Source organism: Thrips palmi, unplaced genomic scaffold (genome assembly GCF_012932325.1).
Source record: "Thrips palmi isolate BJ-2018 unplaced genomic scaffold, TpBJ-2018v1 HiC_scaffold_16, whole genome shotgun sequence".
NCBI lineage: Eukaryota > Metazoa > Arthropoda > Insecta > Thysanoptera > Thripidae > Thrips > Thrips palmi.
Window position 1 is genome coordinate 6,140,215 of NW_023144625.1, and position 13,109 is coordinate 6,153,323.

Genomic DNA, 13,109 nt, shown 5'->3' on the forward strand with positions numbered 1-13,109 from the left:
CCTGTTTTATCCATGTTTGTGCACCGCAATCGCCAGAGACGTGCCGACGGTTGCGGTGCGCTACTGCTCTGGAGAAAGTGCGTTCTGCGTTACTGCAACGTGACCATGCGTCTTGGCCACGTTTTTCGAAAATGCAAAGTCACCAACACCACGTTTTGGGACCAGTGACGGTTTCACAACCTTCGGTCTACACTTTGTATGCCAACAAACACTGCCCGCTCGCTCATCGCAAGGCGATACACGAGTTGCCGGGCGTGGGAACGTTGAAGTGTTGCCGGGTTTCACGCGAAAACCGCCACTGTATGAGTCGTGATTTCGGTCGATTGCTTCCTTCCATCGCAGCTGGTTCGTGGTTTCGTTTCGAGTTGCGGGTTTCGTTTTGGGTTTCTTGTTCATGTTGGGCTCTTGAAACGCTGAGGCAGTAGAGCGTCATTGCCTGGAACCGCTAGCTTGCGCCAATCGCGAGGGGGTAAACACTCCAAGAAATTGTGTACACTCTAAAAAAAATCAGTACAGAATTTTGTAACATGGTTACGCAGCTTTTTCAATAACATGTGTTACAGAAATTTGTATCACGATGGATACAATTTTTTTCTTTGTAACTTGGTTACAGAATTTCGTAACGGTTACAAAATTTGTAAACAGTCGTTATTCTTCCAAATCAAGCTTCAAAATGAGAATTTTGTTCGAACGTAGTCTCCGTGGGTCTCATTGAAGGTCCTTATGCCATCCTTCGAGTCACAACTTTCCCAGATGAACTCTGAGAAGTCGGGAATCGAACCCCAAACTCTGGGTTGACGGCCCGCCACGCTACCAACTGCGCTGTGCGGACGCCGTGGAGGGAGCGGCGCAGGTAGCCGGTGACCTGAGGCGCGCGTGGTAAGGGACGGAGGCCTTGCCAGCCAAGCATACACGAGACTGAATCTCTTATTCAGAGTCGGGAAAAATAAAAGCACATGAAAACTCTAAGTTTAACTTGTCTCTATGGGCACTGCTGTTCAATTTTGCCGTTAAAACATTATGTTTTAATCTCTGATACAGAATTTAGTATCCAGTTACAATTTTCTGTATCAGTTATGTTACAAACATAATATTGTAACCTTCATGTAACAAATTTCTGTATCAAGCTCCAAAATGATTCATTTTTCTGTAACCGGCACATCTGCTACAAAATTCTGTATCACTTATACAAATATTTGTAACCAATGCAGGTGATACAAAATCCTGCATCAAAAATGATACAAAATTCTGTAACTTTTTTTAGAGTGTACGGAGTACTCGGTATATTACGCGGTATTACGGGTGCATTACACGTGTATTACGGCATTAAAAAGCCGAAATTTGGCTCATTTGGCCCAAAAATTGTATTACAATTACGTTTATTCGCGTAATACACGGTTTTTGTGTGCAGGGTTACACGAGTGCTTACCCCCTCGGCCAATCGCCCTTCTCGTTTCAAAGAAAAGCAGCGTCGTGTTTTCTGTGCGGGAAAACCCTGAAAACGAGTGCAGCCACACAGGAGCGGCACATCGTGCCCCCGACACTCCCGGCCGGGGATTGCATCGGCCGGGCGATTCTGAAGAGTCGTTTCCGTCTCTGTCGCACTCACGGGGCTATCCACAATGGTGCGACAGAGCGACAGACCGATCTTCTGACTGGCGGTCTGGCAGTACGGTTCCGCCCCGCCTCACTCACACTCGCTCACCGTAGCATTTCCTCGAGGCCGAAGACGATTCGCGATGCACTGGAAATTTGGATCGGCCCGTGGGGGGCGCACCGCCCCTAGGCCGTCTTCTCCACCAGCTCCTCTATCGAAATGAAGGAAAAATAAAAGCGCCAGGACCGGCGCTTCCTGAAACAATGGCCTGGAAGTTTCCTAGACGACAGTGCTCAACTTCGTCTCCTGGCTGTTTCGTCATGCCGGACTTGCCGTTAAGGATGCAATATTGCTGAGAATCCCAGGGGATTTTTTCCGGAAATTGATCGATAGGAATCCCAGGAAGTATCACTGCGTAGTTCGATCGTTGATCCATATTCAAACTATCATGGCGACATCACAGTCGCTGAAAGACAATGTGACAAAAGTCTTCGTTGGCTATACCTTTTTGGAGACAACTTTAGGCAAAAATGGATTTGTCTGAAAGTTAGCAGTCTCTGCTACACGGTAAAAACGGTTCCTGGTTTTCCCAGGAACTCCCTGGAAATCGCTTATGTCCTCTATAGGCTCCCTGGGAAAACCAGGGTCAGTTTTCACCGTGCAGAGGACGCTGCTGCTGCAACCCCTCTGCAAACTGAAGTGTGTACATAGTACACTCTTATTAGAGCATACTTCCAAGTACACTCTTATTTACAGCATACTTGCTAGGCACACGCTAAAAAAGAGTGTGCCTGGCAAGTACACGCCAAATAAGTGTGTACCTTCCATGTACACGCTAAAATACACTCGATAAGTCCTATCTAAAAGCATGGGCCAGTTTAAGTGTACTTGCCAGGTACACTCTTATTTAGCGTGTACATGCAATGTACACTCTATTTTAGTGTGTACCTAGCAAGTATGCTGTAAATAAGTGTGTACTTGGAAGTATGCTCTAATAAGAGTGTACTATGTACACACTTCAGTTTGCAGAGCCTCTCTGACCCAAGCATTCCCTGACCGTCCGTTTGTCTGTGTGTCTGGCCGCTCTCTCGCACCCTCGGCTGCACGGCTGTCCCACTCTCACTTGTTGATCCTTTGATGCCTGGTGGGAAGGGGACAGACTGAGGGCCCCTTCCTTCCCCTCAGCCACCCTGTTGCTGTGCGGTCGCCAAGATCGCAAAGCGGCTGCTAGGACGCGAGGCTGGCCAGCAGACTGATTCCGAGAGTCGTTTTCGTCTCTCTGTCTCCCTCGCACTCATGGGGTTTCCCGTAGCGGTGCGAGAGAGACAGAGCGACCAAAACGACTGGCGGAATCAGTCTGCATGGGTGTCCGCGCGCCGTCGGGCAGGCAGCCCGCCCCACCGACCCGCCCGTTGGGTTGCCTACCCGCACGGCGCTCTCAACGCGCGACCTCCGCGCTGCACGCGCTTAGCGCTCCCCTGCCCGTTTTCTACAGCATCCCGATTTCTACTCACTTCTTCCTGGGTCCTCATTCTCCTCTCCACCTTTTGTGAGGGAGGAGATACTCGTCGTTTGGGTCACGTTCCAGTGCCACCGCGGCAGGGGTGGCAGATGCACTCTAAATGTTCTATTACAGTGAAGATTCTCCATATTATGGTGAAAATGTTCCATATTATGGTGGTGCAGCTGACTTCGTAACATACCATTGAGAATTCACTGTACCTTATAGATATTTTGATGAATTTCGTTGGTATTATGGAGAAAATCTCCTCCATAATATGTTGGTGCAGCCTTTCACCGCAACACATTCACTGTGTGGACAGCGGTTGGCAACACTGCATCTGAAACTGCACGCTGGTGTGCCTGTTGCACTGTGAGAAAAAAGTACGGAAAAAGTACGGAACATGTCTGGTCAATAATTTGCCTGGACCGTCCGTACTTGCCAACTACGGAACGTTCCGTACTTTTTTTCCGTACCCATTTACACGGGTTCATATGGAGCAAGTACGGAACGTTCCGTACTTTTCTCCGTACCTCCGTACTATATTTTTCTGTACCATCTCAGTCTAAAAGTACGGATTTTTTTACAGTGTGTGCCTGCCGCATTCGGACGGACTCTGTCTCATCTGCTAAAACTACAAACTGACACCTTCCTCACCTTCCCTCGGGGTGACTTCGGATCCGCACCTCTGTCCCTTTCCCTCCCTCCTACCCCTCCCCCCTTTGCCTGTGGCGTGTCCCGAAATTTTGAAAAAATGAGAGGTGGGGGTCGAGCAACACTTTTCGTCCACATTTCAGGTGGCTTTCTTGCACTAAACGGTGAGGGGGTTGCGATACCCTTGGACCCCCCTTGTTTTGTGCGCACGCCCTGAGCACGCCTCTGCTTCCTGCCCTACTCCCGCCCCCTGGCACCTCCGTGGCCCTGCCGACCCTGCCTCCGCCGTGTCTGCTCAACTGCGACGGCGCCTTGCAAAGGGGGGCTATTTTTGTGCCGGGACGGCAACCCGACGGCAACCCGACGGCAACACTCGGAAGAATGAGTTAGGAGATCTAGAGTTAACCGGTTCGCCCGGCAAGGGTGTGCGTGGAATGCTGCAGTCCTGTGTGAGATAAGGCTCGCACCCCTCAATCATCTTGTGTGTGTGTGTGTGAGAGAGAGAGAGAGAGAGAGAGAGAGAGAGAGAGAGAGAGAGAGAGAGGGGGGGGGGGGGAGCAGAGACAGACAGACAGAGAGGTATCTTTGTCTTTTCCCTCCATAAATTAAGTAGGAGTGAATCTTTGTGTATCTTCCTCTCGTCCCCTCTCCCTTTTATGCGCTCTTGCCCAACCTTCTATACTCCACCCTAAACTCCCAACTCCCACCCTCCCGACGAAGTAAAATGCCAACGGTGGTTGAGAGGCCGTGGTATCCTTCAGGATGATTTCCTCGGACTTTGAACGGGAAATGGACGCACGGGGGCCACGATTCACACTGGGGGGCAGTTATTGGCAGTGCAGTGCAGTGATGGCGTGTGACCGGAAGGGCGTGGCGGGGTGGGGAGCGTGGTGGCCAAGTGGCGGGGCGGGGCGTTGCCCGAAAGGCCCGAAGTGCCCCAAAGATGTGGCGAGTGGCGGGGCGTCCAGAGGCTGCAACAGCCACGCCATGGCACCGCACTGTTTAGTCCGTCTCGGCCCAGAGGCGCGAGGCACGCCGAAGTGCGCCGAAGCCAAGCCACTCCGCCGAGTCCGCGTCCGCGCTTCGCCGTCGTGGTGGCGAAGGCCGCCGTCGTAGAGTGTCAGCGTCCGGAGCCGCGCGCGCGCGCCGGAGGCTGAGAACCACGGTCGTCGTCAAAAAGTGCGTCTCGGATTCGAAAAGGCCGTCGCGTTCGGTCGTGGCGGTGGCGCGGTGGGAGGTTGCTTCCTGCACGTGCTGGCGTGCACGTGCAGCGCGCCGCCGTCCAGGTGCATGATGTGTGGCCCCGCCCCGCCCCGCCCCCGTCTGGCCCGCCGCCAGGGCCACCAGTCAGCGCGGGCCATTTGAATGAATTCGCGACTCAATCTGGACTGGCACCACACCGCACCGACCCGACCCGACCGCCGCGACGTCGACCGGCCAACAAATTTACCGTTGCATTTCCGGTGGCGGTAATTGAGCGTGCGAATCGCTGCCGCGGCGCCAAGCGGCGGAGGGGGAGTGTCGGGGAGGGTCGGGAGCGGAATCGTGGAGGACGCACACCGCGGGGCGGGCAGCGTTGCGTACGCCTAAGCATGAGGGCGCGAAAAATTAAACTGTCAGTGAAGAAAAATATCACCATAATGACCCTGTTGACAACATGATACACTTCCCTATGCTACCCCACGCGGCATCAAGGTCCAAGCAACTCACTTCCAAAAATATTCAGCATTAAAGTTCCCGTAAATTATTAAAATTAAGTTAAAATTTCAGTTAAAATTGCAGTTAAAATTCTGAAAACAAAAAAAAAAACTGACAAACAATTTTGCTTTGCTGGGAAGAAAAGTATAATGTAAGTTGGGTGAGAAAAGTACATCCCCCTTCTGGTCACACCTCTACATCCATTTAACAGGGGTTTCGAGAAGGATTTACAATCGGCCTGGCGAGGGAATGGCTCAAAGTCAAGATTATCAGTTGCTCCATAGGCCTAAGAGTTGTGCACACCATTTAGTGTTCTGTACAATTTTGTACGAGACATAGTTTTTTGTGCACACGAAATTTTCGTACAATTTTCGTACGAAAATCTGCACATTTTTCGTCATTTTTGTACAAAATTCGACACCTGAACAGAAGACCCGGCTATCTTTTCAGAGCGATTTGAGAACCGGCTACCTTTTCATAGCGATCCGAGAATCGGCTATCTTTTCAAAGCGACCTGAGAACCGGCTATCTTTTACGAGCGATCCGAGAACCGGCTATCTTTTCAGAGCGGTCCGAGAACCGGCTAACTGACTTTTTTAAAGAAATTGAGTTTCTTACATTAAAATAATCCGCATCACCTGTTCTATCGATTAATGTAAGAAACTCAATTTCTTAAAAAAAGTCAGTTAGCCGGTTCTCGGACCGCTCTGAAAAGATAGCCGGTTCTCGGCAGAGTGTCCAATCGGGCGGTTGGTAGCAACCGTTCGACCGCCGAGCATGCCTTCGGTTAGACCCGAACCGCCCGCCGGCCGCTTCGGTTCGGTTACACCCGAACCGAACCGAAGGCCCGAGTGGTTCCCCGTCAACCGTTGCGTATTTGACGACGGCGGGACGGACGCACTCATGAGTTCGGCAGCCGTTCGGGAGTCGGCCCGAATGCACCTCGGCTGCCTCGGCTAGTTCCGAATCTTCTGTCTCTCTTGCGCACAAACCGAGCGGTTGCTACCAACCGCCCGATTGGACACTCTGGTTCTCGGATCGCTCTGAAAAGATAGCCGGTTCTCAGGTCGCTTTGAAAAGATAGCCGGGTCTTCTGTTCAGGTGTCGAATTGTACAAAATTTTGTACAAATTTGTACGAAAAGTTTCGTGTGCACAAAAAACTGTGATGTCTCGTACAAAATTTGTACAAAAATATTTAGTGTGTGCCTTTCTTTATACCACTTTTCATCCCCGAACTTACACCCCTCGCTTCGCGGACTTAAACTGATCCGCGCGTTTTGAATGCGTTTCCAAAGGCCTGCATTTCATGCGCGCTCGCCGCTCCCCCTTGCAGCCCCGCGAACCGCCGCGAACTTGTTGCAGTCCACTGCCCACTGCTCTACGCTAAGTGGCTCTCCCCTCGGCCACCCTTCGGCCGCCCCTCGGCCGCCCGGCCCTCGCGGACTTGCGCGGCCCGCGCGGTTTAAAAGGTTTAAGATTTACAGCCACGTGCCGGCGTCTGGCGTGCCGCGACCGGCGGCGAGAAACGGCCCGCGGGAGATAAAATATTTCACAAAATATTTTAGGGACGTCCACACAACATTCGCCGCACCTCACAGACTGTAAGCGTCCCTCGCGCTTACAAGATGATGAGGTGGGAAAATTGAATCGAAATGTCAATATGTCAAAAGGGTTTCAGGCTAAGTTAGAGACCTTCTTATTGCGTGCTTGAAAAATTTAGCGCTTGTTAAAATAATTTGAATCTACATCCAAATTGACATTGATAGTACTCAAATGTGAAAATTACTATCTAATGCGCGACGACAAAATTGATACAGATTTCAAAATCAATCAATTCTTGGCTCGAGTCGAATTAAAGCGTTTTGGGGCCATAGAAGTGTTGAGTAGGTCATCATCCGCTTCTCATTCCCCTTTCGCTTACGAGAAATTTCTCGTTCGTTTCTCAAATTTGGCCGGAAAACCACTGAGCTAACGGGCGCCACCTTGTTGAAAGGCTCGCGCATTTTCTCAATCCAGCTGGATTTAAAACCGACTTGGTGGCACCCGCAACGCTGCGCTACCGCTACGCCGGCAACGCCGGGGCAGTCTGTTTGTGCTGCGTACTCCTTCGGCGGAAGGCTATTCCTGGCGGGGATGGGCCATAGGCCGAGCCATAGGCCGAGCCATAGGCCCTGCCTGGCCCTGCCCAGCGAAGGCCGGAAGGACTTGGCGCGCAGCGTAATGGGAGTCGAAGGGCCGGCAACGACCAGCCTTGGGCCAGCCGCTCCTCCTGTCGCGGAGTGTGTGCAAGCAATCCAAGGGGAAATCACTATGAATTTCAGTGGACAGATCCAATGAATTTCAGTTGAATTTTGATGAATTTAAGGCACAAAATACTGAATTTTGAGAAGAATTTCAATAAATTTTGATGAATTTCAATGAATTTTAGTGAATTTCACATGTTTTATGAAATTTGGTGTACAAATTTGGCTGGAGTTATTTCCCCTCGGTGCATTCACACGACAAGAAAGAGTGTTGATCCTAACCTAAACTGCAGCCCTGCACCTTCGCGGCACAGTCGGTGCAGACACTGTCTCCTCGCCATGGCGGGCTGGAACAAGCTGACGGTGGACTCGGCTGTCATCCACAGCCTGCCCGTCATCTCCGTCACGCCCTCCACAACGTCCACGACGTCCACGCGGAGGCGGCGCACGGTGAGTTCCGGCGACACGCTTTGCTGGTCGCGTCCATTGGAAACGAAAGCGGGAACCAAAGTTTTCCCTAAGTCTACACCTTAACTGTGTTACGAAAGAAATTTCCCATAATAGAACGGAAATGGCGCAGGCATGATACGAAGATGAATTTTCTTTCGTATTACACTGCAAGAAAATATCACAACAAAAGTACACAAATTGCTGGCAAATTTTTTATCAGGAATTTATTGTACATTGAAAGTACAAAAATTGTTGTACAAAGTGCAATGGTACCGGTATGACGAGTGCTGAGCAGTCCAGGCCTCATTGTGGTTTGTACAATTCTCGTTGTACCTTATACAATCCCTGTTGCACTTCTATTGTACAGTTTTTGTTTTAAATTGTGCTATTCACACTTTTTCTTGCAGTGCACGAAGGTTTTTCTTTGTATCTTAAATTGAAAAAGCTAAAATGGTACTACGAAGAAGTGCTTCGTATTATGCTTGCGCCGAATCCTCTGTAACGTACGAATAACATAGGTCAAAATTCATTGTAAGACATTTAGAGTGCAGTCATCTATCTGTCTGGTAATCAGTCCTGGTCGTGGGGCTCTGAATGTTACGCTGCCGACGGCGGCAAGACCTGCGTCCAGGAACGGCACGCCAGGCTGGGAGAGAGTGTCTCTCCAGCCGTCCAGCCTCACTCCAGCTTAGAGAGACTGCCTCTCGAGTCGGCAAGTCTAGCCCACAGGGACATCTCTCCATTCCTCCCGCTGTCTAGTCTCTACCCTAACCGGAGACTGTCTACTGCATGCCTCCGGTCTTCCAGCCTGTACCCCAGCCTGGAATTGTGTCCTGATCAGTCCCCCTGTCCCTCTACCCTGGCTTAGAGAGATATCTCGAGGCTTCCAAGCTTAGAGAGACTGTCTCTTGAGGATCCAAGCTTAGAGAGACTGTCTCTCGAGGCTCCAAGCTTAGAGAGACTGTCTCTCGAGGCTGAAGCTTGGAGAGACTCTCTCAAGCTAAACTTTGAGAGACCGTCTCTCCGTCCTGAGAGACTATCTCTCCAGTCTCAAGTATACAGAGACTGCCTCTCAAATCTCAAGCCTAGAGAGACTGCCTCTCCAGTCTCAAGCCTTTTACCCGAGCCTAGAGGGAATGTCTCTTAGATTCTCCAGTCCCCAGCCCGGAGGAACTGTCTCTCCAGTCTCCCAGCGCTTCCCCGTGCGGAGCGCCTGGCGGGTAGGCAGTCCCGTTACTCAGCCTTGCCGGCGGGACAGCATCGGGGACTCGTAAGGCGCTCGCGGACAGATGCGCATGTGCGCAAGTTTGAAGACAGTTCACATCTTTTGGAAATTAGGAGAATGAGGAAGTAAAGTACAGCTTATGGCTTTCAGCAGTGCGTCCATGGCTCACACGTTTAATTCCTTTGCACAGCACAGTATACGCAAAATCTCTCGCAAACTTGAGCATGTGTTGCGTGAAACTTGAACGAAAATTTTGCATGAATTTTAGCGATTTCGCATAAAAATTTGTGCGAAAAATTTCCTACGTACACCTCTGCTGTCTACTGTACTGGGTACTTGAGTTTTTTGGGCGTCCTTCCCTCTTCTGGCGCTCCTCCCTCCACTGCCTTGCGGAAAGAACCGGGTTGATTCTGAGCAGTGCTGCTGTCGTCACTCTGTCTCTCTCGCACTCACGGCGCGTGCCGCGGGGGTGCGAGAGAGACAGAGGCACGTAGGAATGGCAGCAATCCGCGCGGTGAATCCACAGCGTCCATTTCTCGCCGCGTGCCTAGAGTCGCTGTCCAAAGCGGGGCAGGCCGCGCTGGGCCAGGGCCTGGGCCGCACTGCACTGCAGTGTCGAGGCGGACTCTGGATCCGCTACTACTTGGTGTCAGTGCGGGCAGGGACGGGCAGTGGTCGTGATGCCGTCTGTGTAGAGAAAGGCTCAGGGATCCTTAACTTAACTCAACATTTAACTAACACTGCTGTCATAACGTAACTTAAGACAATGTTCGCTAGGTTAAGGGTACGGACTTATGAAAGTACTTGCAAAAGTATATCCACACAAATTCGAGACATAAAAAAATAACTTACCCTTTTGGAAAAGACGTTAAAAGTTAAGGGTAATAACTTTAACTCTTATGATAACGTTATGATGCCCTTATGAGGTAAGTTAAGGATCCCTGGAAAGGCTTCCCTTTTGTCGTGTCGGTGAACTGAGAATGGAAGAGTCACTATCAGGACCCTATTTTGGATGAGAAAGGCTTTATCCCTGAAAGTTTTGGGAAGGATTATTTTATTATCCGAGTTGGGATGAGGCGTTTTATCACCTGAATTGTGGCGACGAATGAAGCATCTGCCGCTCGTTCCAAATGGCATAGTCACTCAAATATGGTACTTCGGAGAAAAGCTGTAACGGAAGTGGAGAAGAAATCAAGAAGAACAACATATGAGAAATTCACGAGAATGAGCGTCTGCGTCGCCGTTCTGCCGCTTCCGCAAACCTATATTCTCATAAAAGTCCGGCATTTGTTCTTCTTGATTTCTTCTCAACTTCCGTCCCAGCTCTTCTCCGAAGTACCCTATTTTGGGCGAGGAAACTTACCACACTCAAAATTGGGCGATGAAACGTTCCTAACGGAGCTGTCCTCACCCAAAATTTTCGTCCTGATTATGACTTTTGCATTCTCAGTGTGGTCAGTCAATGGAAGCACCTCCTTGAGTTGGCTAGCTCTGGCTGGGCCTGTTAAATCACTTTTGTGGCTGAACTTCGCTGGTGGCGGCGGCCAGGCCGCCAGGCAGAACCGCCATGCAGGGCTGGAGTGTGTCCGAGGCCGTGGCGCGCCACCGACTCCTCGAGGACCTCAAGCGTGGCGTGGGCAGGGCGTCGAGCTTCGTAAGTGCTACCTTCAATGATAAGAAAGCGAGATATTATGAGATGTGTACCGTATTTTCTGCATATGTACACTCAAAAAAGTCAACGAAAGAAAATGAAGGCACTGTGGAACTGTTCTTCGTAATACGATGAAATGCTTCATAATAAGAAGCATTTCTTCGTAGATTTGACAATGCTTTCGCTTTCTTCGTAGCACGAAGTGATACTTCGTAGACTTTCTCTTAGGTTAAAGCACGTATTAGATTTAGAAGCTTGTACCCAGCGCTTGCTCTATACAAGGGCATCGTGTATCCATAGCGTATGCAGCATCTGTGAAAAACGGTTGCTTGTTTCCCCTGGAAGCCTATTGTAGACACAGGTGATTTCCAGGCATTTCCTGGAAAAACCAAGAACCGTTTTTACCGAGAGGGAATCCCTCTGCAACATGCAGTGCTTGAGTGATGAGCGCGGTGAAGATTTAATCAGAGGCATGATGGACGGCCCCAAGGGACCGCGGGCTGATGCTGAGGTTCAACAGGCATTGACGTGCGTACAAATGACGAGCGCGGCGCAAATGAGGAACAAGAAGCAGAAGCGTTGCGTGTAAACAAGATCTTGACCGGTGGTAGGCCTATACACCCTCAGATTCTTATGATGAAAGGGCCATCGTAACATACGTTGAAATGAGAACATACGTACTACAATAAAATTCATGCGTAATACGATGAAAAATTAAGCATATTACGTATGTGCAAATTTATGCGTACCTTGCGATGAAAAACCATCGTAATATGTATAAAAACGATCATAAGATGTTTAGTGTGTAGGACTGAAAGAAGTAGTGTATTCCCAGACCTGTCTCGTTCCATTGCACGGCGTTGGCTACAAACTCCCAACGAGGTTGCATTATGATGTCCCAATGGTTCCTCCGTGCGCCCCTCCCCCCTTTTTTCGCCCTTTGCCCCTCCCCTCCCCTCCCCTCCCCTCCGCCGCCACGGCGCTACGCTGCGCCTGACACCAACGGGCCGTGCCGGCCGTGCCAAGGGGGCGGCCATACGTTTCGTGTTGCCGCCTTGTCGCGAAGGGGCGAAGCTGGTCCGCGGAGCGAAGGAGAAGGAGGAGATGAAGGAAGAGAGGAGAGAGAGAGAAAGACAGACAGACAGACAGACAGAGAAAGAGAGGCGGGGGATGAAAAGAAACGCGTGCGCGGCCTTGGCCGGGTTTGGGGGTTTGGGCCGCCGCCGGACCGCCAGGCATGCGCAACGCTAGAAGGGCTAGGAGACAATAATTCGCGCAACAATCCTCGTCTGTTTCGGCGACACCCCTGCCCCCCCCCCCTCTTCCCCCTTCCCATCCCCTTCGGGTGCCCCAGACGGACGCGTGGCCGCGGAGCAGCGTGGCCCCTTCGCCTTTCCCCCTACCCTCCCACTTCTCCTCCCCCCTACCCCTCTCCCTCCCACTTCCCCTTTCCCAAACCCCCTCTTCCCCCCTTCCCCCTGCCCCGCTGCAGTCACGGCGGACGTGCTGTGTTTCCTCCGCACGTGCTTATTGTCACCGCTAACCTTTTTTATGACAGAATAAATTCGTCTTCCTCGCGATGCGGGGCAGCGCAGGGCAGCGTGCTGCTGCACTGCCACTGCAGCAGACAGTAAGAGTGTGGTTCCTCTGCCTCTCTCGCACTCATGGGGCGCTCCGAAGCGAGGGAGACCGATCGCTTTGGAAGCAGTCTAACGGTGTGCACTGTAGAAACCGTGGCATTGTTATCACTTTCGAATGATGACAAGTTTATCATTCATTGGCATCATTTTCATCAATGCTCGTTACTTACGACATGAGCGTTAAGGAAAATTTGCCATGAAATTGTCGTTAAGTGAAATTCGAAATTTAGACAGTCTGCCGGGTGCAGCGCCCGCGCCAAGGCTTTCTGCTTCTTCTACGTCCTTGGTCACGTCCGTCCACGTGGTCCACGTGGACCTTCGCGCCGTCGAGAGAGAGAGAGAGAGAGAGAGAGAGAGAGAGAGAGAGAGAGAGATGTTTGATCTGAGATCCCCCTCCCTCTCACCTTTCTCTCCCCGCGAGAAGCCCTCCCCTCCCCGCCCCCTCCCTT

The 13,109-nt window shown here is 51.1% G+C and overlaps 1 protein-coding gene across 3 annotated transcripts in view; it reads left to right on the top strand.

Moving 5' to 3' along the window:
* The window catches only part of LOC117643128 (F-box/LRR-repeat protein 12), a 67,286-nt gene that overhangs the window by 19,905 nt on the left and 34,272 nt on the right, over positions 1-13,109 (top strand). The window contains exon 1 of one of the 3 annotated variants that reach the window (XM_034381817.1): positions 8,006-8,144. The exons of 1 other annotated variant lie outside the window; for it this stretch is intronic. In XM_034381817.1, the coding sequence (XP_034237708.1) occupies positions 8,034-8,144 (111 nt within the window). In that variant the 5' untranslated portion in view covers positions 8,006-8,033. Of the gene's footprint in view, positions 1-8,005; positions 8,145-10,831; positions 11,024-13,109 lie in introns of those variants that run through there. One more of the 3 variants, XM_034381821.1, reaches the window with a different exon arrangement.